Source organism: Crocodylus porosus, unplaced genomic scaffold (genome assembly GCF_001723895.1).
Source record: "Crocodylus porosus isolate Cpor-Errol unplaced genomic scaffold, CroPor_comp1, whole genome shotgun sequence".
NCBI lineage: Eukaryota > Metazoa > Chordata > Crocodylia > Crocodylidae > Crocodylus > Crocodylus porosus.
In genome coordinates, this window is record NW_017728910.1 from 10,534,475 (window position 1) to 10,562,231 (window position 27,757).

At 40.7% G+C, this 27,757-nt stretch overlaps 1 protein-coding gene across 2 annotated transcripts in view; it reads right to left on the reverse strand.

Moving 5' to 3' along the window:
• SI (sucrase-isomaltase) overlaps positions 1-27,757 on the reverse strand; it is a 152,727-nt gene that overhangs the window by 104,778 nt on the left and 20,192 nt on the right. For both annotated transcript variants that reach the window (XM_019532678.1, XM_019532679.1), the window contains exons 4-10: positions 23,792-23,912; positions 23,591-23,700; positions 20,517-20,668; positions 10,928-11,099; positions 8,327-8,426; positions 6,770-6,882; positions 3,187-3,312 (exon numbers count right to left, since the gene is read on the reverse strand). In XM_019532678.1, the coding sequence (XP_019388223.1) occupies positions 3,187-3,312; positions 6,770-6,882; positions 8,327-8,426; positions 10,928-11,099; positions 20,517-20,668; positions 23,591-23,700; positions 23,792-23,912 (894 nt within the window). The remainder of the gene's footprint in view (positions 1-3,186; positions 3,313-6,769; positions 6,883-8,326; positions 8,427-10,927; positions 11,100-20,516; positions 20,669-23,590; positions 23,701-23,791; positions 23,913-27,757) is intronic.

Consider the following 27,757-nt stretch of genomic DNA (forward strand, 5'->3'; position numbering starts at 1 on the left):
GGAACTGGGGCAGGAGGGACAGCCATGGGTGGGGGGGTTGTGGCAGAGCCCCCCACACAGTGTGGGGCATTGGGGAGCAGTAGGGATTGCTCCCACACCTGGCAGCATCCAGTGATTTTTTTTAAAGATCCGGGAGCTGGGCCGGGAGGGCGTCAGCCCAGCTCCCTGCTGCAGAGAGGGGGGATTGCCCGAATCATAGAAGCTCTCCGAATCTATTCAGAGAGCTTTGAATTAAATTCAGACCTTTTAATTGGTCCCCTGATTTGATTCAGCTTTGGAAATTTTGCCACTGAATTGGGCCAAATCTCCAAATTGAATCAGCACCAAAAGCTTTGCACAGCCCTACTGCCTGGCAAAGTTGACTCTCCATCACTGGAGGTGTTCAAGAACAGGTTGGACAGCCACTGGTTGGGGATGATCTAGGTGTAGTTATGCCTATTTTCTACCATGGGCATTTTCCATGCTACAGCTCTTTGCTGGCTGCCCCTGCTCCCTCTCCCTTTTCTGCTACATGTCAAGGTGTTTTTAGATCTTCTCAGAGCTATTGGATGTCAACTACAGCCAAGGATGGGGACTTTGATTGGGCTGTGCCAATGCTTCTACTAGGACTAAAGCTGGAGATTTCTGGCTAAAGGGGTCGACCGATTGCCATATTCATGGTCAAGTAGGAATTTTACCCCATGGCCAAACTGCTGTGGGGTTTTTGTTGTTGTTGTTTTGCTTTCCTCTGTAGCAGAAGACATGTCACTCTACCCAGGATCTTTTGCCCAAATCTTGAAAACATTTTATAGAAGCAGGACATTGGCTGATATAGTTCTCCTACTTCACCTGTGGCAGCCTAGGATGTTAGGTCTATGTTAGGTCAGGGTTGATGATAGTCTTAGGTAAAGTTCAGATTATGGTTTCTGTGGGATGGTTAGAATAGGGATGAATCTCAAGCAACGGGTTGGACTAGTTGACCTATGGAGGTCCCTTACAGCCCTACTTCTCTATGTTTTTTATGAATTTGAGCCAACAAAGTTGAATCTATGCCTCACCAGTTTCACACTAGTGAAGTTTCATTGAATTCCACAGAGTCACTCTTAATTTACGTTTAAGTGAGAAAAAATTAAGCACGCAGGTTATGTGATTTATGTTTCTTTTTATAACTACTTCTTGATTATTTGTTTATAGCCATTACTACATTCTCCCATTATTCCCTCCTCCACCTGTTCTCTAGGTCATGATACTGCAAATACTGCTTGGAGTATAGCACATGCATAAGCATTTACAAGATTGAGGCTAATTAACTTGCCCATAGTGTTATGCTTAGGCAGCTCTCCAGCTTCACATTTGAAGAGAGGCACACATGGAGCAGCAATTTTTGTCAGCATTGTGTTGCTTATTGTCACAGGAATGCTGAGATACAAGGATGTCAAGTGAGCCCCTCCATAACTATCCTTATATCTGCTATTACAGCCATCCTATGTCACCTTCATGACCCAAGTAAGACTTAATGTGATATAGTAACAAACTGAATCCCTCTACGTGCTCGCAACTACAGAAAATGCAGATATTCTTACTAGTGTTTCCCACTAGGCTACATCTTTAAAAGAATAAGTCCTGCTCCATTTTTTAACAAAAATGGTTGGAGGCACTTATTTTAACTGGCTTGGGACTCTCTTTCCCGCAGTATATAAAAAGCACTTGCCTTCAGCCCTTCCTTAGGCTCCTAAACTATGGAGGCAAGTGAGATTTCAGGATAAACCTCTCCCCTACGTTTCCTAATAGGCTTGCTCTAACCAACATTCAGGTACTCAACTTCCAATAGGGTCAGGGGGCCTATAGTCTTTATTAGAGACTTAGCTCTAAATGACTGCTTAAAGTCACACAGGAAAACTCAAAAATCAGATCCCTCCACTATTGCCTAAGTACTGCTTTAGGCAATTGATTTATTTGTAGGACTCAGCCTGTGAACTCAATGCCCCAAGACGCAGGCCTTTGCCTCTCATTTTGTAATCTGTGAAATGAGTTAAAATGCTTCCTTTTTCCGTCTCATCTACTCAGAGTCTAAATATTTTCCAGGTACAGACTTTCTCTTAGTAGTCATTTGAATAGTTAGAAGGGGCACAGATCTCAGCTGAAGCTTCTAAGAATGACTAATGCAAATGAATAACAACTGCCTTCCCCCAGAGTTATCAGTCTAACTCAGGGGTGGGCAAAATATGGGTTGATGACAGCAAAGTCATAGGTTCAGGGCTATAGACAGCTGGCAGCTCCATCTGCTGCATCATGCCATTCCCCATCCACAGCTCACACCAGCTCCTGGCAGGACCCAGCAGTGGGCACACTGGCTTCTTCTAGGACCCTTCTGGCTGTGGCTGCCTGGAGCCTGCACCAGGGCTGCCCAAGGCTCCTTCCTAGCATCCTGTAGGCAGCAGCAGCAGGAAGGAGCCACAGTGAAGCCCAAACATGGACGCTAAGCAGTTTCAGCCAGAAAGGTCCCAGAAGAGGTGAGTGCATCTGCTGCCAGGTCCTGCTTTTTTGCCTGGTACCCAGCACTGGCCACCACCGTTCACCATAGGCAGGACTGCCCTTCTATGTCTCCCCCTTCCCAATCACCCCCAACACCTCCAACACAGCCACACAGGTTACACCAACTCCCGGCTTCTGTGCTGTAGCAGCTTCCCTCTGGGGTTGGGGCATATACTTGAGCCCCTCCATGGCGTAGGAGGGTGGGCCTGAGGCTGAATCTTATGATGGTGCCACCCCAGCTCTCCACCCCAACTCCCTTCCCACCCACAGCTCCATTCCACATAGGGAAGTGTGGTAAGCTGTTGTGGTAGGGGGGAGGGGGGACACTGCCCCAGCCCATGACAGCTCCCCAAAACCCTCTTTGTGGCCCACAGGCCTAAATAATTGCACATAGCTGGTCAAACATCTTATTCATAGATCCATATATTGTAAGGTTGGAAGGGACCTCTGAAGATCATCGGGTCCAGTCCTCTGCACCAAGCAGGAAAGATAACAGGGGGGTTAAGTGACCCTAGCAAGGCAACTGCCTAAAAAGGGCTTTGATACCAAAAGTATATATAACTTCATCAACCAAAAATAACTTGCAATAAACTAGCACAGAATCAGTAAAATCAAAACTTAAATAGCAGCACTCTTGGTCTGCTTGGCCACTCATCACTATTATTTACTTACGTATGGTATCCCAATTGCTCTGTTCCTGTCTACTACTGCTTTCACTTCATCAAGAGATCCATAATTCCAGCGACTAATTTGGAATCCAAGGCTCCAGTATGAAGGCATTGAAGGCTGTCCTATTAGCTAAAAGTTAAGAAACAAAAAAGGGGGTACTGCATTTGTAGGTGTCATTTGTCAATCCAAAATTCATTAGTTCTGTCCTTCTCAAAAATGTATTACAAATTACTTTGGTACACGGTCTAAAGGTGGGCACATAATCCTTATAACTGCTATGTTCATCATCCTTCTTACTTCCATCTATTATATTTTATACTTAATTCTTCCATCTTGTTTTAAGCTAAGTTACATCTATGGTAAGGTTTGCTTTTATTAGATGTTTATAGAAGCACTTTTCATCCTTGATTTTGAAGTGTGTCTTTGGGTATTATTACAATGCAAACAGCGACAATTATTTGACAAACAAACCTGACTTACCGGGGAGGAATATCACAGTTTAAATCATAAAAACAAACTACAAAGTGGAACAGGAGAAATGCCTCCACGGAGGAGGCAATTAAAAGTGTGTACAAGTATATGAGAAGTCAGGATTCAAGGAATCTCTTTCTGTAAGCGAAGTCAAATTAGTATAATTCACTACACTCAATTGTTACACACTTCTTTCAGTTTCTGAAAGATAAATAATACTTTGCTTTTACATAATGCTTTTTATCAGTAAATTGCAAGCCCTGTACAAAGAAACTCAGTACAATTACTCCACTTACTAGAAGTAAAACTGAGGCTCAGAATGGTGAAGTGACTTGCCCAAGATCAGAAGCAGGCCAGTGAGTGAGATAAGATTAAAACCAAGTCCCTTAATCCGTCCAAACAAAATAGTAGAATAAGAAGTGCAACAGAAAAATGGCCTGGCTAAGCGGCAATAGTTTCAATCAGTTCAAACTCAAAAAAGGAATTCTACAGAAAGTAGAAACTTGGCCATATTACTAGGAAAGCCTTTAAGAGCCTTACACAGACATGAAATGGGAAAATTAGGAAGGCCAAAGCACAACTGAAGATGCAACTGTCAAGGGACATAAGGGAAATAAAAAGAGTTTGTACAAGTTTATCAAAAGAAAGAGGAAAACCAAAGAAAAGTAAGACCCCCAGAATACAGAAGGCAATCTAGTCATAGATGATGCAAATGAGGCTGAGGTAGTAAATGTCTGTTTTACTTCATTCTTCCCAAATAAAGTCAGCTACTAAATGAGTCATGCAGCAAAGACAGGAAAGGGATTATTTACAAAAGCTAGTTGCTTTCAAATCAGCAGGGCAAGATGGGATACACCCTGGGGTACCGAAGAAATCGGCTGAAATCATTTCACAGTTACTGGCTATCCTCTTTAAGAACTCACGGAGGTGATTCACTAGATAATTTGAAAAAGGCAAATACAGAGTCTCTCTTTAAGAAAGACAGAAAAGAAGTTCCAAGGAATTATAGACCAGCCCATCTATGCTGATCTTGATACCTGAAAAGATCATGGAGCAGGTCCTCAAATAATCTATTTTGAAGCACCTAAAAGAGAACAAGGTTATCAGGAATAACCAGCATAAAATAACTAAGAGCACTTCATGGCTAATGAACTTGATTTCCTTCTCTGATAAGGCAAAAGGCTTTATGAATTGGGGGAGAGCAGTGGATGCGATTTACATTTACTTCAGCGAGGCTTTTGCCATTGTTGCCCACAGCATTCTTATAAAGAAACTGAGGAAGTACAGGCTAATAAAAAAAATACTGTAAGGTGGATAGGTAACTGGTTGGATCATCATGCTCAGCAAGTAGTCATCAGTGGCTCAAGATCTAGTTGGGAGAAGGTTTTGAGTGAGGTTTCCTGGGATTCTGTCCTGGGTCTTGTTAAACATCAATTAGGTGAGTGACGGGATTGAGTGTACTCCTAGCAAATTTGTGGATGCTGGCAAGTTGGATGGAATTGCAGACCCTCTAAAGGGTAGGGTTAAGATCCAGAATGACCTTGATAAACTGGAGAAATGGTCCAAAAGTCAATCAGATGAAATCTAACAAGGATAAGTGCAAAATCCTGCACTTGGTACTGAATAATTGTCCGCACAAATACAGACTGGGGCAATGACTAGCTGGGTTGCAGTACTGCAGAGAAGGACCTAAGAGCTATAAGCCGAGTATGAGCTGCAGGTATGTTCTTATTGCAAAAAAGCATACTGAGTGGTCTTAAGAGGAATTTGTCTTGGAAAAAATCAAGGGGAGTGATTCTTTTGCTTCATTTGGCACTGGTGAGGCCTCACTTGGAGTATAGTGTCCAATTTTGGGTTCCACACTTCAAGAAAGACGTAGACTGATTGGAAGGAGCGCAGTAACAAAAATGTTTAGGAGCCTGGGAAGCACGACTTATGAGTAAACTTTGAAAGAACTAAGGACATTTCATCTAGAGAAGAGAAGACTTAGGGGGGGAATTTGATAACAATGTTCAAATTAGCGAAAGGAGAGAGAGAGATTTTTCTCTACAGATGTAGGGGTACAGGACTAGGAGCAAGCGGCCTTAAACTGAAGCAGAGAAAATTTATTGTGGAGATTAGAAAGAACTTTCTGGCTATGAGGGTGATCAAACATTTGGACAGGCTACCTGGAAAAACTGTGGCCTCTCTAACCCAGAAATTTCCCAAGAGCAGGCTAGGCACATGCTTAGCTGGGATGGTATAGTCAGGGGTGACTAAATTTAACAAGGACTTTAGCAAGGACTTGAGCAGGGGGCTAGATTAGATGATTTCATGAGATCACTTCTAACCCTTCTTCCCTGTGATCCTAGGAATCAGATCTGCGCTCCATGACCTAACTCACCTTGCCATTTTAAACCTAACAAAAGCATGTCATATATTTCATGACATCTTTTGTTGCAAATGATGATGATCTGACTAAACAGAAATTTCAAAAAATAATGGCAGGCATGTTCCCTCACCAAAATTACATTAGCATATCAAAAGGTTGAGAGGAGCACTGAAGATTCGTCATTGCTAATGGAATTTCTATTGTGCAGGGGGAACAGTCAAGCAAACAGAGGGCAACACTGTCTTGAAATTGATGCATGCTTCTTTTAAGTATCCATTAGAACATTTTATTGGACTAAAAAAAGAACAAATGTGAAATGACTGCTACTAATATTTTTCTAGCATAACCACAATTGTATCAGAAGCAATTTTACCTACTGTATAATTCTCATCTTCAGCACAACAGTAGGCTTGAGTTAACTTAGTTCAAGTAAAAGCTGGCTACACCAAAAAAAAATGTCAAAGCTATACAGATTAAGGCTAATCAGTAGTTTATCCAGTCAAGCTGCTGCAGCCTCACTGCATTAAGTACAGCAGCACTCAAGCTTCAACCCACCTCCACTTTCATGAACAAAGTAATAAGAGTATACAACTTTACTGAAGCAAAAGATGCGTCTGTATGGACAGGAGTCCGATTAGGGACAAACATTTAGTTACACCTCAAGCTGAAAGGTCAGTGAAAACAAACTGTATTAAAGAGCCAAAGAAATATTCCAAAATCTATTTCACTGCATAACAAACATACCTTTAGATACTCCTGAACCACCTCCTCTGGAGTGTCTCCTAAGAAGACATAAAAATCTAGAACTCCACCAGTTGTTCTATAAGTTACTGCTGGGGCAGGCTGAAGAGCAAAATCTGCCAGAAAAGAAATTGTAAAGTAAATGTTGTACCTTAACTCCCCCAAAGTATCTATGCCATATCCAGATTAAGAATAAGTGAATTAATTTGGAAGAAAATAAGGACATCCTAAATCAGTAGTTAAACTCAAGCAAGGTTCTGAAGTTGTCAGATATCAGTCTCTTTCAAATGTTAAGTTTTGCATACATTTCCATCCCACAAAACAACCACTAGAAAGCCAATAAGGTTGCTTTCTCTCATGAGTTTTTTCAGTACTCCTGTGTAGTCTCAAAAGACTTGGACAGCTCTCATAAGCAGATAAAATTAGTATATGTTTATCTAATAGAAAACACATCTATACATAAACTGTTCTTTACCAATTTAGCCCTTAATCCTGCAGTGCAACAGTCAAGGTACTGAGATAAATGGAATTCAGGGACTATAACACCTGAGGTGAGGAGTAGGGCTGTGCGAAGCTTCAGATGCTGATTTGATTTGGAGGACATCGGGCAGCCAAATTTCCAAATCTGAATCGAATCAGGAGACCCATTAATCTCTCTGAATTTGGAGGGATTCGATGATTCAGCCATAGACACAGCTTTATATGTTTTTTTCTATACACCTCACGGTACCAGGTGTGACTTGTGAATACTGAGATGATGAGGTGGAAGAAGTGTCCCATGGGAGCGTGGGGAGGTTCCCTGCATGCTCAGCAGTGGACCCAGAAGTGGACCAGAAGTACTTCCAGTCTGCTTCTGGGTCTGCCACAGAGTGCACAGGGGACTCCCGCCCCCCTCCCCCTGTTTGGCAACTGGCAACTGGTGCTTTCCAAGTCTGGGGGGTCACCCAGAGTCCTCCTACAGCTAATTGCCAAGCCGGGAGGTGCAGGGGGTGGGGGGTCCCCTGCGCCTTAGGCAGCTAACCTGGAAGTGGATACTTTCAGTCCAATTTCATGTCCACCACTGAGCATGCAGGGGACCCCCCCATGCTCCTGTAGGATTCTCCATCTGCCTCGCCATCTCAGTGCTCACGAGCCATACCTGGTACCTCAAGGTATGTAGAAAAAACATAAAAAGCTGTGTCTATGGATGAATTGTTGATTTTCCAAATCAGAATCGAATCTTCAGATTCGGCCAAATCAAATTGGGAAAGTGATCCGAATCAGCAAATCAAATCACTGTCCCTTGAATCAGGCCAAATCTAAATCGAATACTGCCCGGTTTACACCCCCCCACTAGAGAGCTGGTTGCATTAGTCATTGTTTCTTTGCATGAATTTAACCTTGATTAAATTTTACATAAACAGCTACTGACAGATACTTTTTTTTAAGTTTATTCTAAAAAACCCAAGAAACTGTTTAGTATGATTTCTAAAAAAAAAAAAAATCACATTTGTGGCACACTCTGGAAGAATGATTGTAAAATATATTAAACAATATTACTTAGAGAGATGTTTTTCTTACCCATGGCATTACTATTCATTAGAAAGACACCAAAAGAGGCTCCAGTATTATCTTCCAAACACAAAAAAAATGTCTGAGCTCCATACAAGTTATTCATGTCCTTAAAAGAAACAGCAAATTCCAAAACAATAGGTGATTATTATCCAGAAATTTTTTTTAAAAGTGTCAGAGATGCAAATTTAAACAACTGAACATATGTACCTAACAACAATAAAAAAAAAAATACTATTTTTTTCTAGTGTTTGTGATTTTTTTTCCTCCCATATAGGGGAAGGTTTTCTATTCAGCCACACATGAAAACAGAGAATTGCTTAAAACAGGCAGACAGTGTAAATAGAGAGAGATGATGAATTAATGTCCTCTGTGCTAATTAAACTTGATACTCCACCAGCCCCCCCAAAAAATATCTTATGCTCTCTATGGGTCTATGTATACAAGAGAACTATTTATTTTCAATTGCATTACGAATTAAAAGAACATGGAAAAAAAACTTATGACTTAAGGAGGCTGTAGACATTATTCCAATCGCAACATTACTTTCTTTGCACAATGAAGACATTGCACCACGTGCATGACTACACGTGAATAGGCTGTCACACAAGTACAGGGAGTTGGGGATACTCTGCCAGGCCTCAGTGCAATCTAGGTCTGCTAGGAAGCAGCAAGCAATGAGGTGAGTCTCTCCCCCTTGCTTGCTGCTGCCCATGAGATCCAGGCTATGCTGTGGCCAGGCAGGATGTTCCCAGCTCCCTGCACTTGTGCTGGGCAATAATGGGGCAGAGGGGGGAAGGTTTTCCCCTTCCGTTCCCTTTCTCCTTCCATCCATGCTTGCTGCTACCTGGGATGCTTCAGTATGGCAGGGGTGCTCTGCGTTTGCATATGGAGAGGGGCAGTATTTTTCCTGTTGAGTGCTGATGGGTAGGGGGAATGAACCTAGGACTGGGAACAATCCTGGGGTTTCCTCCTTATTCTTTTTCAGAGAAGTTTACACTGGAGATGGAGCAATGCACTCTGGAATGCTGGAGGACCAGCAGATTGCAGTCACACAAAGTATTCCTTGCTACAGGTACAAATTAAAGCTGGATAGGAACCAGCTATAACAGATAGTGCAGATTTTTGGGGTCTAACATTATAGCTAGTTGGAATTTTTAATAAGCATGGTAAGTGCTTTGCTGGTGTAGCTGGTTAATTGTACAATAACTGGAACATGTAGAGCAGGCCATACTGACACATGTCACTAAACCAACATCTAAGCTGTTTATTTGTAATACTGTAGTAGCAAGCAATTAGCAGACAATTCTCCTTGTTCAAAAGAGTTATGGTACTGTTAACATAAATATGTATTCACAAACAGAGCAAGAAGATTTTATTGTCCACATCCCCAAACAGGAGAGGTCATGCATGGGAATACAAGCTCAGAAACAACAAGAAACAGAAAATGAATATTCAATTTTTTTTTTTTTTTAAATCAGCACCTCGTGTTTTGTAAAACAGACTCTGCAGCACGGACAGTCTCTCAGGTCACCTATGCATGAGCAGCAAGGCTGCTGCAATGTACCGTAACCGGAACTTTTACAGAAGCATGGTCATTACCACACTTCAGCATCTCGTGTATCAACACGCCTGCACTTAAAAATGGTGGCGGGGTGCTTTAGTCCCCACCACCGTTTTTAAGCACAGGGACACTGATGCACGAGACACGAGTCTGTTGGAGTGAGGTAATTACCATGCTCCAGCAGATTCAATTAATCAAGTCTGCTCCGACATGCTATAATTACAGTGTTGAAGAAGTCTCACTGCTAATATCTATATCCCCTGAGAGACTATCCATGCTGCAGAGTCTGTTTTATAAAACATGAGGTGCTGATTCTATGAGATTTAGTCAAAGCGTCTCCACCGCCATTTTTAAATGCAGGGACACTGATACATGAGATGCTTTGGGCGCTTTAATTAGAGCAGCTCTCAGAGTGCTCCCCCCTGCTCCCCACCCTTGAGTACATGTATAAATGCCCCCAGTTAACAAATCAACATGGTCAGGAAAATTGAAGTGTGATTTGTTTTTTTTGTGTGGCAGTGTCAGCAATGCTTGGAACTAAGGCCTAAAAGGATTCAAAATTACTATCAATAATCCTTTCTGATAATTAATAGAAAATAGGTGCCCATGAAATCAGCTTGAAAACAGATACAGCCATTTGTCACTATTTGCTTGGCTTTCATTTTCATTACACTGAGGATGTATCTCCACTGTACTTGCCCGTAGCCCCGTATGCTCTTGTGTTTCGTTTAGTAGCAGAAACTGAAAACTCCTAGCTATGTTTTTACTGACCTGTCCAATGATCCTCAACATTTCAAAGAACCATAACCATCTAATTATTTGCAAGAACTATTCTGCCAGGACCTTCCTTATTCCCCTACTCCCATCTTGTTTCAGTAACGTCAGCAGCTTACAAGTCTTTAGCTAAAGCTTCACTAGGCAATGTTAATAAACAGTTTATGAAAAAGCATCCCATCCACTGTACACGGCAAAAACTCCAGTGTTTTAAAATCAGTTTAAATTCCCCAAACCAACCCCTAATAGAACATAATAAAGTCACTCCTTACTCCAATGGGTGCAGCATCCCTGGTAAAGATAGGCCACGTTTTCCAGTTAACGTCATGTCGGTATTGCTTATGCACATGTTCTCCTACCCCATAAATGTTGCTGCTGGGTAGCTTTATGGACAGCTGCAAATATTGGTCAGCATACACAAGGGGTCCTATGCTTGTATTAAACCTGGTTAAACAATTTTAAACATTTTTAAAAGATCTTACCATTGCTTTTGTGCAACATGACTGTCTCAAAGCCCTATGCTGTATGTTATAGCTAGCCTTGGCAAAATTCAGTTTTTAATTTTTTAATAATTTCAATAGCTAAAAAAAAAATCTATGTTTTTTTCATCATTTAATTTAGATTTCTGTTGATTTAAATGATCAGGATGGTGCAAAAATAGGGTTTTTTCCCAATTTTTATCCATTTAAATTTTAAGCATTGCAGGAAATTATAGGTGTGGGGGCAGACAATTTAGTAAACGATAGCATACTGTTTACAGCTTTAAGAAAAATCACATGTCAAAATATAAAAAGTAAATATCCATAAATCTACCGATCATACCTGCTTTAAATCATTCTGTTCACTCATCAGGAGAAAGCTAGGAAAAAGGGGCCAGAAGAGGAGGACAGCAGCACTCCCAGTGCTCTGGTAACATGGGGACAGGCAGTGGCCACCCTCAGGCCCCAGCACATAGCCAGACCAGCCGCAAGCAGAACCCAGCTGTGCCACCAGGCTGGAGTCCCAAATACTCTTCCACCTTCCCACCTCTGGCCTTTGAGTAGGGGTTTGTTTAGGTAGCCTGTTATCTCCCTCAAACCCGATTCTAGGCACCTGTGAATGAGCAGCTACTTGCTTAATTGATGAGTCATTAGGCTGCAACAAGCACCTAATTGCTTGATTGACTATTAGGCCACCACTGTTTTCCATTTTATCCCCTCCACCCTCTGTTCCTCCATTGTCCAGTAGCAGGTGTAAGGGTTCCCTATTACAGTCCCGTTTCTATAAATTTTGACTATTACTGACAGAGATATTTTTCCGTCGGTCTCCAGGATGTTTATCAAGAGAAGTCAAAGTCTGCCAAGCCTAGTTAGAACTCCATGAACACCCATGCATCATTTGCTCATTTTATATTTTTTCCTTGGATTCTCTTTTGTTTATAGCTGAACTGTTACATGCCAACATTAAGGAACAAAAGCAATATTTAACAAAAAGTACAAGCGTTTGGTCACCAGGGGTTTTGCCGCTAGCTCAATGTACATACAGGACATCATGTTTTTGTACTGCCTTAGGAACAGACTAGGAAAGAGACTGTAATTCCCCGAGTCTCAAAGAACTTCCATTTCTCTGCCCGGGCTATGCATCCAGCCAGGCCAAGAAATGCAGGTCATGGAAAGTAATATATATAAGACTGGGGCAAGCATCTAGGGATCAAGAATAACTGAAGAAAAAGAACTATAGATGATTCCTCCTGGTAATTTTCTTTTTGATGAAGATAGCAATCTTTTTACTAACATGAGCTTCAGCTTGTAACCTGGCTGGTGCCTCAGGCCACTGTTCTTTTCCAGTCACTCCAGGAATGGAGAGCAGGTCTCCGTGATGGCCAGAGCAGCTGGCTGGAATAGTACCATTAGCACAACACACACTGGAACAAACAACTGGAAATCTGTGCACTCTCAGTAAAATGCAGTTTTGACTGGATCTGCCCTGCAGAATGTAGGTTGCCAAGCCCTGCAATATCCAATTACCTCCATCTTGTATCGAGTACGGCATGAGTGATCACAGCTCAGACCCTCAAAATCATAATTCCCACCCTGGGGCATGCTCCTAAAATAAGGCAGATTACAAAATGACAATCTAATCTGCAATGTTTAAATTGTTCACATCCCATATGGATGTTTTTGTGTTTTAGCAATTTTTGGACAAAACTAAGCAATTGTCAACACGCAAGGGGAGCTATGCTGCATCAGCAAAGCTCTAAAACAGAAGAGGAGGAGGAAAATATTGCTTCATTGCTCCCCTTAATTCTAAAATTGACATCATTAGCATGATGGAATGCAAATGACAAGGTGAAAGAGAGGATGCTTCCTTCTGGTAATTGCATATGAAATAGCAATGGACTGAGAATCTCCTGGAAGATGTCGATGCTGACACTTCTGGGCTTGCAAAAAAAGGAGGACTTTTCAGGTTTGACTTTCATTACTCATGAATCAGATAATGTTGGAATTACACCATGGACCTCTGAGGTTACAGCTTAGTAGTTCCAAGTAAGAAGTACAAGTTGGGAAGTCAGAGTGACTGCAACTGATGAACTTTCTGTTGGCAGTTGAATTCCAACACTCCCCACAGACATTTTACTATCCTGGGAATGGGGAACAATATTAGTGGTTGTAAATAACTGATCTTTCCATAAGGTCATGCTTGCCAGAACAGCCAAAAGGAACAAAAAAAAGACTCAAGGTATAAATGAGGAAAAAAATGACTTCTAGCATCCACCTATTCTACCCCAGCATGGAGGATTCCATAATTCCTATATTACCCTTGAGGGTTCCAGAGTTTATTTCATCTTGTTTTTTATTAATTTTTCTTAAACTTTGCTGTTGTATCCCAAACTGTCTCTAGCTGGCAAGTTGTATAATATTAAAAATATTGTGCCCAAACTGATTAAACGATTAGTGGTCCAACTCATAAAAATATAGCAGAAAATATTAATATGTCTGCTCAGGGTGACAGCTTTATGTAATGGCAACTTCCTAGGTTTCAAAACATGTGCTCTTCCAAAAATCTGTTGAATGTTACTGATAAAATGAACCTGTTCTGAAATGATGTGTGTACATGATGGTAATGGCACTCAGGTTTTGGGGGCAATGAGGTTCAAGTGGCTGAATCTGAACATGGTTTTTCATTCCAAGTCACTCTGAATCAGATACAAGATAGACTCACATCTGGAATCAAATGATTCATTTCAAATTTGTTGAAACTGACTCCTTTCCAAAAACAGCTTTGGTTTCCATGAATCAGCAGCTTCCAGTGAAACAACACTGCCGGGGGGAAAAAAACAAACCCCAACCAGCTGTAGGAACACGATCATAAACACAGCTTAACCCTGCAGTTAAGCCAGATTTATGGCCAGTTTGCATCGGTGAAGCAACCCAAAGCTAATGGAGCATGTCAGTGAAATTGACCCTGGGATTCTAAAGTTGCCTTCAGCTTTACACAGATGAGGGTTCAAATAGGGCAGGGAGATATTTACCCTTTATTTTTGTCAAGTAGAGAAAAAAATACAATAGATTGAGCTGACAAATTATTAAGCTATGTCTGAGTACCACAGAGTTTCCAAGTTATCCCTTTGTGGCTATTCTCTTCACAGACTTCTACTGTTCCTGATCACAATTGCTTTTTCTTATGTTTTGCCTGCACACAGTCTTTGTGCCAAATTCAACATGTTCAGAACAACTGGATTTGTGTTTAGGATGCAATTTTCTGCTAAACTAGTTAAACCAGTCATCTACTATGGACATAGTTAAACAGATATAAAGGTGCCTCTCAATGGTATAACTTATTCTGTTCCATTCCCCAGTAATACGCACCTTTATACCAGTACAATTGCATCTATGCTATTACCTGTAACTGGTGTAGCTAGAACTGTACCATTTTGTGTGTGAAGAGTGGTTCTTGGACTGTTAAACAAACAAACTTAGGTGTTAGCAATTAAGCATTAACTATGTTGAACGAGTCAGTACAATGGGCACAGTCCAGACTCCCTCCGATTTTAATTTTCTTATTTTTATCTCTACTCTAACAGCTCTGTATCTGTAGTAACAATATTCAGCAGTTACATAGGGCTTACATGACTGGATCCTCTGCTCTACCGCTCTAGTGATTTCAGTGGGGATATCATGCATGCATTGGAAACCCAATAGCTGTTTTTTATTAAACTATTCCAATCATTTGGCCTAGGAAATTTCAACCATTATCTAAGGTATTCTAAAAGCAGACGAAGGTAGTTACTAGACTTACAAGCTAGCTTAGATTATTTATTTTCTAAGTAGGTTGCAATTCATGTGTTAGTCTCTCTTCATTTTCCTTATCAAAGTAGGACTTATATCATGTTTACTTGAAATCAAGATAAGTTTTTTTCTCCTATTTATCATTGGGGAAAAAAATCCACCTCATCTTAGATTCAAGTACAGATCAGGGCAGGTATCTGCTGTGGATTTGGCTCCAGTTCCAACTCTGGCCCCAGCCCAGGGGAGACTGTATATTAGTGGTGGAGAGGAGCACGGGGCGGGGGGGGTACTACACTGGGAAGGGAGTGGAGGGAAGACCACACAGTAGGAGTGGTAAAAATATGCAGTATACTACAGGACTGGGGGGAAGTGTTACAGGGTACTTTGTGGTGTGGGGCACAGAGAGTCTGGGGGAAGACCACACAATGTACAGCCTAGAGGGTGTGTAGAGATTCAACTGATTTTGTGGCAGCCGAATCTCTAAATCAGATTCATCTGAATTGATTTGGGACAGTGATTCAAATCACTGAATAGAATCTCTGTCCCCCAAATCAGCCAAATCTTCATCCAAAGTGAATACTAGCTGCTTCGCACAGGCCTAGTATTTACAATAAATGCCGTGGTTTGTAGGAAATCAGTGAAAGATGGAAGAAACATGTAAATCCTTTCTTCAATGCATAGGACACTATAATTCATAAGATTTATTTTTCTAAATCAATTCTCCTGTACTAGAATATTTATTTCCTCTTATGTCCCTATTTAAGAAGTCATGAACTATTGACTGAATATTAAACTTATCTATCTTGTAATTTATAGTAGTAAATGGATCACTATGGAGGATTTTAACTTCATTTACATAAACAATACTAATAATATCCTAGATTAATTATCAATGAATTAATCTTGAAGAGTTGATAACCTTAATTCATCCTAGCATTCTGACAGGTAATTAATCTTTGATTGATTTAATAAGTCTATTAGCCATGATATCTCCTGCCATTGGATCTCAGAGTTTGGCAGTTAATTTAGTTTTCAAAAAACAAGGTGGATGAAAGTGTATATTTGAAAGGATATGTTGTATTTAAAGACATAAAAATGTTAAATACTTTATTTACGGTTTCAGATGACCTGGCACCAGCCTTCCCTGGTATCAGATATCAAAAGAGCAGTCTAATTTCATAATGTCAGAGTGTTAAGTTATTGTTGCAGGCACATTCTATAATCTCTCAAGAAAAGGACCTCTATAGACCATCTGGATCAGGGCTGTTGAACTGGTGGCTCGTTGACCTTAAATTCTGCTGAATGATGAAACTTTTACAGATGCTAATACACTGCCAGGAATACAAAAGAGGAACATAAAGTGGGTGTCAGCCAGGCTTGGTTGCTTCACTTGTGGGTTCTGCACCAGGAATAGATTTACTGGACCCAAAACTAGTTCTGCCATTGCCTGTTTACATTCTCTTGCAAATATTTAAATATTTAATATTAGTAAATGAGAAAAATATGAATATCAAGTGCATAGTGTCGTAGTTCTATCAGGAATAACATTTCCATAGATTCAACTGGAATTTTTCTCTTTAAACCAGTGTCATAATGGAGTTCATGACCTGAAACTTTGGGCAAATATTATACATTTGTTCAGAATAAGACTGTTCAACAGGAGAGCTCTAGAAAAATTAAATAGAATGAACCTCTTAAACTCTAAGCCATGGCTAGCTAATTCCTCCTTGGGATAAGACTGTAGAACTGCTGAGGACACAGCATGGCTTAATAAATACTATTTTTATATTTTGCAATGAATTTCCTCATTTTTCCAGTTGCGTGGATCTGTTGTCTGTACTTGCAGCTTCCTCTCCAATACAGAGGCTATTGCAGCACTACTTAGAATTCACTTTTTTTTTTCTATTTTGCCCTTTCCACATTCAAAATTCTTAAGAAGTTCAGCTGAATATCCACAAAATCCAAAGCCAGAGAAAGCAGATGAGAAACAAATAATCTCTTTGTTTAAAACATTACTGGTGATCTAAAAAGGAAACAAAACAGTGTTCCTGAACTATTTTGTTTCTTTATGACAAAAAAGTATAGACAAGTAGCATTATGTTCAAAAGAATTTCTCTTTCAGCTAGAAAAGCCTGCTTTGGTGACTCACCAGGAATGTGGCAGAGTTCCCAATCCCTTGTTACAACTTTTGAGGCCTATCAAAGCTCCACTACAGAAAACCATTTAAGTATGTGCTTAACTTAAATTATCTGAATACAGGTTTCCCTCGATTTATGCGGGTTCTTTATATATGAATTTGCTTTTATGTGATGAGCGTATTTATACCCATAATTCATTATATGCAGGTTAGTTTGTGGGGGAGGGGAAAGGACCATGGCCCTACTCATCTCAGTCCTGGCTGCAGCAGCCCCAGGAGCAGCAACACAAGCTGCCTGTAGCCGCTGGGCTGCACTGTACCCTGAACCCCCCAGCGCTCTGCCTGTCCCCACTCACCCCAGTTCCTGCTGCAGCAGCCCCAGGAGCAGCTGATGCCAGCTGCCTGTAGCCACTGGGCTGCACTGTGCCCTGGTGCAAGCAACTGGTGTTGGCTGCTCATAGGGCCACTCTAGCATGGGCTGGGGTAAGTTTGGATAAGCAGAGCCCTGGGTGGCCCAGGGCATGGCACTCACCCCAGTCCCAGCTGCAGGGGCCCTGGGAGTGGCTGGTGCCAGCTGCCTGTAGCCACTGGGCTGCACTGTGCCCTGGTGCAAGCAGTTAGTGTTGGCTGCTCACAGGGCTGCTTCAGCATGGGCTGGGTTGAGTTCAGACAAGCAGAGCCCTGGGTGGCACAGAGCATGGCACTCACCCCAGCCCTGGATGCAGCAGCCCTGGGAGTGGCCAACACCAGCTGCCTGCACTAGGGCTACAGGCAGCTGGCACCAGCCACTCCCGGGGCCCCTGCAGCTGGGGTGAGTGCTGCACTGTTTGCAATGCTTTGATGCTTTGTGCAGCCCTGGGAGCAGCACCCCTCCTCATGCCCCTTGCCTAGTCCTAGCCTCACTCCCTTCCTCCTTCCCTCCCTCACCACCAAGGGAACCTATCCCCATTTCTGACATTGTAAAGTGAGTTTGCTTTATGTGAATTCAATATATTCGCTGTTATGTGGGTACGCATGTACCGTGTAAATTGAGGGAAACCTATAGTCCGATTGAAGCCAATGGGAAATTCATATAATTAAAACAAGTCACGTGCCTAAATGCTTTGCTGGATGAGGGGCCAAGCCGGTAGTACCTGAAGCAAGCCAGGTGCAGCAATCACTGGGTTTAATGAAAACTATCAGGCATGAATGAAAAGAACTAAATAACTGCTTTATTGTGGAGCAATAACTAAGCCTGTCCATAACCTTTGTCTTTCTAACTAACTAGCAACTGTCTTACCCTAGGACATCTCCCACTTCCCAGTTCCTTAGTCTTTTGTGTTAGGGAGCATCTATTGGCCTTGTTACACAGTCATTTTGGACTGTTTCTGGAGTTCTTTACCCTGAACTATCTGTATATTAACACCTGAAACTATTTTCAAGCACTTGTTATGCAGCTCAAAGGGATATTATTCATTCCAGGATAAGATTATCTCTAATCCATGTTACGAAGCTCGTATAGCACTAAAATGTGGCCACTCTAGGCCCACCCATCTTCCCCAACTGGGCTGGATCCGGCCCATTGCCCCCCCTGGCCTCCTTCCCAGCATCCCAGATCTCCACTCACTGCCCTTCTATTCCCTCCCCTGCTCCCTCCCCCAGCACACTTACATGTGACTGCCCACAGTGTCTGTGGGTGGGCAGGCAGGGAAGGTGGCTGCTGTTCGGGCAGGCTCAGCCCAGAGAAGGCCAGCAGCCTGGCAGCAGCAGTGGTGTCCAGGCAGGTGGGTTAACCCTTGCCTGCCTGATCCTTTGGGGCAGAAAGCACAAGTAAGCAGTGGTGGGGGCTAGAGGAAACCTACAGAACAGTGGGGGAAGCCCCTGGGGTGGGGTAGAACTGGGGCAGTCTGGAGGGCAGAGCTGAAACCAGAATAGGAGTGGGGATTCTTACCTTTCAGTCCTTCAGGCCTCTGCTGGCCTGAATATGTGACCGCTCCAAATTTAAGCCAGCACTAACTCAGTGTAACATGTAACAAGGCCTTATCACTACACTACTAGAACATCTATCACTACATCAAAGGCTAGCAATATAACAAACCCATATTTACAAATATAAGAGTCTGTCATAATTTCATCTATAATTGGTGGTACTTAAAACAAATTATCTACAAATCAAAGTACTTAAATACTTGTATGGGCCCAAATTCATATTATTCCTCTCTCTAGCCAGAAAACTGCTTACTCTGATGAGCAAACACCCTGTTACAAGGGGATGTTTTCCTAAACTGCCTAAATACAGTTCTTTGATAACCTGTTACTCTATACTACCCTTTGCTCCATAACACCCGTGATAACAAAATACGCTCAGTCTCTTTAGAAGGATTTTATACTTTCCCCTCTGTCATGAGAGAAAATAGCCTTTTTTTTCTTTTGCCTCCTCCACACAAGTCACACCCAGGAGAGAAATTGTAAACTGTTTATGAGATATCTTCCAGATTGAGTTGTCTGGCACAACTACTTGATCATTCACTAAACATGAACCGGTACTTTGACCCAAGAATTAATTAATTTCACTGCAAGTCATATCACTACAGCATTTGGCAAAAAGAGTAGTTCATCCATCTCTTTTCCAGCAACTAGGAGCAAAAAATGACCCTATCCTCTCCTGCTCTTCAAGCCTTCCATCAGATAAGTATCTTTCCCATTTACTGCTGTGCCTGTTTTCTCATTGGCAGCAACTCAAGGGGATTACTAAGATAATATTAAGTCTTATGGTCTGCCTGGCCACGGGAGAGAAAGAGGGATAAGCAACTGCAATGTGCAAGACAAGTCTATTTTCATAGCCTCTCAAAACCTGAACTGTTCATTGGAGAAGTCATTACCTTACTAGTTTGGTTTTGCACAGTAGGACCACCTTTTCACAGAATATCCTTCCCATTAAAGTTAATACAGTTCAGAAGGCTGCACATATTTTTGATAGCCACAGCCTGGGGTGCTGCATACTCTTGCTCTTTGGTACAGACCTTACAGTTTAATACTTGTTTCTCTACTGTTCAGCTTGTAGACATATTTGAAAACATCATTGGCTTTACATAAGTGAATGAATGTGAAAAGCTTGGCTACGTATGTCAAAGGAAGTCTTGAAATCATGCATGAGTCCGTGCTTATTGGTACATTTGTTCAGCCAAACCACTAAACTGAGTAGACAGATGCTGTGTTTAAATGGAACATAATTGCAAACAAATGCATGTATTATTAAAGATGTCTTCATACCCCCTTACCTGCAATTTTGCCACTAAAACATAAGCTTGATAAGTACAGAACATGGAAAAAATAGTATAGCAAATAAATGAGGTAAATGATCAAATTAGAGTATTCATTCCATCTCTGATATGCATTATTTCATGTTGTGATATGATTTTTTAAGGCAAACAGTTTGTTGCAAAGTTACTTAGAAAAGGTATAGCAGTGACTTACAGGGTTTTGCTGTTGCTTAGTCTGGTCACTATGATGCCAAAAGGATTCTCAGCAATACTGACTTTGTACTTTAAACCAGATACTGCAGGTCCAGCAAAAGTTTTCACGTTCTCATGTGGGACTTCAAATCTTTTATTATTAGGATCTGTAATCTGCAGTTAAACAGTAAAAAGTCATTAAAAGCTTTGAAAATGTATTTCTACTCGGCTAGTAGAATATTTCCCTGAATCATGGTATATTTCTGAATTCAGACACCCACAAGTCAAAAGTATGTTCAGGCTGAAAAGTCAAGAATTTAAATGTTAAGGGATATCATTATTAAGTCTGCGTGTACAACCTTAATTTGGTTCCTTCTGCATGTGCATTATGAAACTTTAATTTATTTGATTTATTTACCACCCTTCTCCAAAAATATTCAGAGCAGCTTACAATAAAAGACAGTGGATATGGAAACCAATACAGTTCTTTGATTAGATGTTTATATATCTATAAAACATTCAATTTAAGTTTCCCTCTGAGCTTCGCACAAATGTTTATAGTCCCCTGTCCCTAATTCACAGAATACAGGTCCATATTTTATTTCCTGTTCTCCAGCTCTTAGTCCTCATCTTCCATTTTACTACACACCGGTCTCTTTATCCCAATGTGTTCTTGGGACTTCCACTGCCACTGCCTTTCCACTTCGCCAGTCTACTTCTTCACTCTCCTATATCTGAATGGTTCTTCCTCCACATTGCCTGAGCCCAGTTAGGGGAATATAAAGAGCACAGAAGAGGCATTTCTGCTCTCAGTTCCAGTGCCTAGTCCTCTGAAAACAGCACTTCAAGGAAAGTTTGGCTCAGCGCACACAGTCCCAAAATGAAGTGTGCTTAGTATATATCTTCTGAATCGAATCTTTGAAAAGTTAATTGCCCAGTTTGGATCTCAAATGCTGTGAATTTGGGTTCATGAAAGCTTGCACATATGCTCTCTCTCTCTCATTTACTTAGTCTATAAAGGAACATATCTACTAGGGCTATGTGAAAGAGCACCATTTTGTTTTGACTTCCATTTCACTATTTTGAAGGGATGTGTTTCATTTTGCTATTTTGAAGCACTGTTCTGTTTCATTTCATTAAAACTGTTTTGCTGTTTTGATATTCTTTTGATGCATTTCAACGTTTTGCCCATAGGCTATAATGGGGAATCATGAAAATGCCTATAACTTTGTCATTTCTTTCTTGATTCAGATGAAAACAGCAGGCATGGTAGCCCCTGCTGAGGCCACAAAGCCTGCCAATGATTTTTATGTTGTTTTTCTGCCCCTCCCCCAGAGCACTGGGATTGGAAGGGACCTCAGGGAAGGATCCCAGTCACTGGCCAGCTACACAGTCAATATGGGAGCAGTCGTTCCCCTCTGTCTCCTTACTTTCTGTTTCCCTGCAAGCAAGCTTGGATTTGAAACTTGAAACCTTTTAAAACTTTGGAAACATTTTGAGTGCCTTTGTTTCATTTCAACGCTGTTTCAAAGCCTTTCATTTCATTTAGATTTTGCTGTTTCGAGCTCAAAACACATCAAAACAGCTTCGAAATGAAACACCCTTTGAAATTTTGCACAGACATAATATCTACCCTACCTTCTAAGAAACTTCAGACTAACACTACCTTTCTCTGTATATGGTTAATGTCACTTACTATTTGAGAGGTGTCTCCAGCATTTTTAACAATATCAAATACAGAAAGTTTAATAACTACAAGTAATCAAGACCTGGATTCAGGATCTCATCCAAAAGATGATTCTCAGATTTTTAATACCCATTAGGGTTTTGTTTCACAGCTGACTCAAAGGGTTAAAGGTAGACAGTTGCCTTTATCTTTAGAAGTTTCCTAAGTATTAATGAAGTTTTAGTCTCTGAAGACCACGCATACCATTTTCAATGGCTGTTACCAATAAACAGAAGCATTTTTACATGTGTTTATATTTTAGAACTTGTCTCATTTTAACACGTCTACAATTTATGCTTTGGGAATAAAGTGGGCATTTTCCATCTGTATCTCACCTTGACTTTTTTTTTTTTTTTGGATCTACTGCCCATTTCTTCACCTCAAATGAAATAGAAAATAAAGCAGGTGGTGACTTGCATTGACTTGTGCTAGAAATTTCTGGGAAATTTCCATTATTATAAATCTTTTTGAGAGAGGATGTGTAAAGGTGTTCCAGGCAGCAGCTGCCCCCTCTCCTGCTCTCTGTACCTTCCCCACATCAGTGTCTGGGGAAGACATGAGGAGTCCTGGCTATTCCACTCCTCTCTTCTCAGCAAAGACTAGGAAGGTATGGAGTGTCTTTCTAAAGGTATGGGGTACCATTACCCCAGCCTCAGAAAGTCTTTCCCTGAAGTTGCCTCACAATACCCCAAACCTTTAAAAAAGTGGACATGAATATGAGAGCTCCCAGAGTTCCCCCGTAGCACACACCCATTTAAAGAGGTGAAAGAATCCCCATTCCTAGCTCAATGCCATCTAAAGCAGCACCTGCACAAGTAGTGGGAGATGGGAGAACTTCCCTCATCCACAGCTGAATATACCTATTTAAAGCAGGCTTCCCACCCTCTTTAAACCTGGACACATTGGATTTGAGGACAGGCAAGGAGCATCGGACAACTGCTTGTCACTGCCTTCCCTGTCTCTGGGAGGGGAAGGAGTGGTGGAAGAGCTGCCTGTGCCTTCCCCAGAACCAGTGCCCCTGGGCTGGGGGACACACAATAGAGAATTCCTGGCCCCTTGCCTCCTCTGAGTGTCAGGAGGAGTTGAGCCGCCAGTGCTCCCCATGTCTTCTCCAGATCTGTTATCCCAGTCTTGGGAAAGCTCAGGAAGCGTTTCCCCGCTGCTGAACACTTCCTGGTTTAGAAGTTGAGCAGCATGAAAGTGTACAGGCATTTGTAGGGATCTTCCTTGGTGATCCCAAACTGGGCATGTTTTCTGTGTGAGAGTTAATGAAATGCTTGTGCTCTCTTACTTTCTACGGGGAGAGCAGCAATTAGAGTAGTAATCAGATACCTGTACAAGGCCTTAAACAGGATAAGAAACAATTTCACCTTGAAATGGAAGCGATTTGTTGTCTGATACTCTCCAGTGAGGAGGACTTTATTGATATCATTTCCAAACAGGGAAGGTGAAGATAGCCTTGTTAATGTAGCTTCAAAACCTTAAAAAGAAAAACAAAATGTTACACCAGTGCTTTACTGATCTGTGCTACTGGGATGGACACTGCTCTTTGAACATACCCTGCATCTTACCTGTATTTATAGGTTTTTGACCCCCTACCACTCGGTACCCATGACTTCTGGAGAAGAAACACCAGGGTATGTTTGAGTCATTCTGTGGACTCCAGCAGCAGCCACGCAGCACACATAGGCTCTGATTAAAGGACAAAAAGAACTTGATTACACTAACCAGGACTGATTAGCACTAAATAATATTCTGGATTTAAAAAAAAAGTGCTTCACATGGATTTTAAATATCAGTGACCCTTGTTCTAACCTTCATAATTGCTCTATCGTGATTTGTGTGCCTCATAAATTAATATAAACATAAAATCCCTTTTCTAGAGTCAAGTTAGAATTTAAAATTACTCACTGCAAGGGGGAAAAAGGGCTCCTAATTTTTTTTTTACCATTCTTAGCATGATTCTGACTTTTTTTCCTTGTCTGTGCCCTTTGCCATTTTTCCACCGGGACAGAAAGTGGACTTAATACTTCAAGGAATGTTCTTCTTATTGAATTTCGAGATCATTTAGGAAGATTCAGTAGTCTCATACATGGTTAAGAATGGAAACATCTGGATGCACAACTGAATCAAACCTAAGCTCCAAAACTTCTGAGCTTCCTTCAAGACTAGTATATGTAAAAAATTGTACATTTTGTTGTTCAATTTGTGCAAAATAATTGATATATTGGTTCAAAAGAGAAAATATTAAGCTATGTGAATATTGCAAAATGCATCTGGAAACATGTTTTCCATTCATTTAGTATTTTTTTCCAATTCATTTAAAATATTCTATAGATAATTCAAGCAAAAGGCAATTCTGTTCAATTATTCATAGACCAACCACAAGCAAAATCACAGCTGTAAGCCCACCTCTGCACAATTTATCTTATACTAAATTGTGAACTAGTAAACCCGTGCCTTTGGTCTGAAACACAAATGCTGATGGTATAATAAAAATGTCTTAACACTTCAAATATTTCTTTTAATAAAAGATGTAGTTTACAATCCATAGGTATTAATAACACATAGCAGAACCTGGCATGACCTATCTTTCATCAATTTAACCCTTGTTATGTCCTCTTGTCCAGTGTTTGACATTCCTTTTACAGAGCAACTTTATGGCTATGCTCACATCCAAAGTTGTATTCTCTTTTTAAGGTATACAGACAATTTATAATTAGATGCAGCTCCTTTTGAAAATTCCTGGGAGCACAAATTCTCTGTAGTGGCTGAATTAGCTACGCAGTTAGATGCATTTTACTGACCTGTTACATTTTACAAAGAGGAATCATGTGACCTACATGATGCAAAGCAAATACATATACATATACATGAAAATAAATAATTAAAATCATGGTTGACAAACTATTTTAAATGTTGACTGCACAAAGCTGATGATATGTACTAACTTCCTTAATTTCCTGTTAATTTTCTGAGTTTATTAAAATTTTCTTTGCCTTCTAAGTTTCATATTTAAAATACTTTCTGTGCTAAAACATGCAATATCAGAGTTTACTAACATTCTTACTGAGAGACTAACATGAAATCAAGCCCAAAATTGATACTACTTCACAACCAAATCCTTCAACCAGGATATATTCCTCTATAACGACAGGTAGTCACTGAAGTTGTATCCCCCTGTCATTCAGGGTATGTCTACATTTGTAGTTAAGGCTTCTGCTGAATCTATACTTGATGACCATCTATATTTGGCCTCCAGTGATGTCCAGCCAGACTCCAGAAGCTCTGCTGAACTCCAGGTTCTGAGACTGAGCCTCTCTCCTAGCCAACCAGACCACTTGGATGTCACTCAGTCTGGCTGGCGCCAGAAATCCACCAACAGCAATCACACCAACATGTTCTTGACTTCTGGTCCCTCTACACTGGCCATCCAGTTGCAACACTCCACAACTAAAGCTTAGCACAGAAGGAGAGGAAATTAATTTACAGGTTGATTTCTAAAAGGTATCCAAACAAGGAGCAGGAAGCATCCTATACACAGCTTTGATTCAAGGTGCTATATTATGTATAGACTGGAAAAAACAACTCAGACATCTTAAGCAAGCAAGAGGGAAACATACCTTTACATAAAAAAAACCCTTTCATGCTTTTGCAAAAAATGACTAGTAGGCGCTTACATTTAAGCCAGGAGGTAAAACTTAAGATTTTTTTTTTTAAGAAAAGTATTGGCCTGTGTATAAAAAATGCTTTCAATAATGCTATTAATGTACTAAAAGTCTAAATACACTGGTGTAAGTCAAAATCACTCTGAAGACGACAAATGAGAAAATGCTAGGAGTCCATAGACTCTCACTGTAAACCACCAAAATAAGATTTAGATGTGGGTAGAAATTCCTGTAATGTTGTAAGATAAGGAAGATCTATATGGGCCTGTGTCATTATGGGACATTTTAACGTCCCTGATACAGAATGAACAAAAAGTGCTGCTAATAACAGAGGGGTAAGAGACAGATAATCCTGGATGAGGCAACTGGTAGATTTCTGAACTAAAAGGTCATGAAACCAGCAAGATGTGATGCTATTTTTGCCTTTTTAGGTAAGTACTTAGTGTGGTACAGAACAGCTGGTAATAGAAAATAACCATTGATCAAGTGATCATGAATTTATTCAGTTTAAATTAAATGAAAGCATAACCAGGGCAGGGTCTGAGGTTTTGGGGAAAATCAAGTAGACTCAATAGTTCAGGGACTTCAACATAAAAAGACTTGGGATTTTTTTAAGTCAAAAGAGAAAACGTTACCTAGAATTTGCACCCCAAGCAGGGGGGGGTGGTATTTTTTCCCTCAGAAAGGATCCCAATTCTAAACTGATAAATAACCATCACACAAAGGAAATCAGAACTAAACAGAGGTGGTATAAAGAATGGGAAGATAGTGGTTTTACTTGAGAAAGTAGGAAAAAGTGATCCAAAACCCTAGAGACTCACAGGTCTGATTTTAATGGAATACAAGGTTTTAGAACACTGTTGAAGGCAAGATTTATTAGACATAGATAATAATAAACATAAAATGAATAAAATAAAACACGGGTTTACCAAAATAAACACTAAATTGATATCTTTCCTTTATAACACAATTGATTTTCTAAAAAAGGGGAAACGCAGCATAGGAAATGTATTTGGACTTCAGGAAAGGCATCCATTCAGAAATGATTAGTTAAGCTGAAGAACATGGGATATGTAGGCTATGTAGAACATTGTAAGGTTGATAAGACAAAAGGGGAGATGGACAACAATTTTCAAATCTCTAAATATCATTTTCTAGCCATTAATTTCTGGCCTCATACAGATGTTCACTTTCTCTTGGCAGAGCTGCTACTCTCCAAGGACAAACCACAAGTGATATTCAGGCTTTTGCTCCTAGAATAAAAATTACCATTCCAGGAAAAAAAAAATTATCTGTGAACAGCCAGGGTTAAATCATTCCAAGTAGACTTTCTCCTGGGAGAGCAAATATTTTTCCTGAGAGAACAGCCCCTCTCCAACCCTTCATTCTCCCCCTGGGATACAGTATATCACCCAATGAATATTGCTGCTTCAGCAAGGAGAAGAATATGCCCTTTCATAATTCCCACATTGTGCTGCAGAGAAACACAGGCTAATCATGTGCAGTCTGAGTAGCCAATCAGGGCTACCCTGCACCCTCCTGCCTTCTATCACCAGGCAGACTAAGGGAACCTTCATATTATATGCACAGGGCCCCCATCTCACTACATACTTTTCACCTTTTAGGGTCTCAGCATCAAATGTCGGTAGATGTAGCATTGGGTATTTTTTTCTGCTAGAAGAATTCTAGGAGAATTCTCTAAGGTTATTTGAATGTGTATACACAGACTTTTTCACTTCAAAAAAAAAAATGCTGTAGTAATAGTAATTAAAAAGTTGTAGGATCAAAAGCCTGGGAGTGACCTCTTAGTCCATGATAGACAATGTCCTGCTACTGTAATCAATCATTTCAGGCAAGTCCTTTGATCAA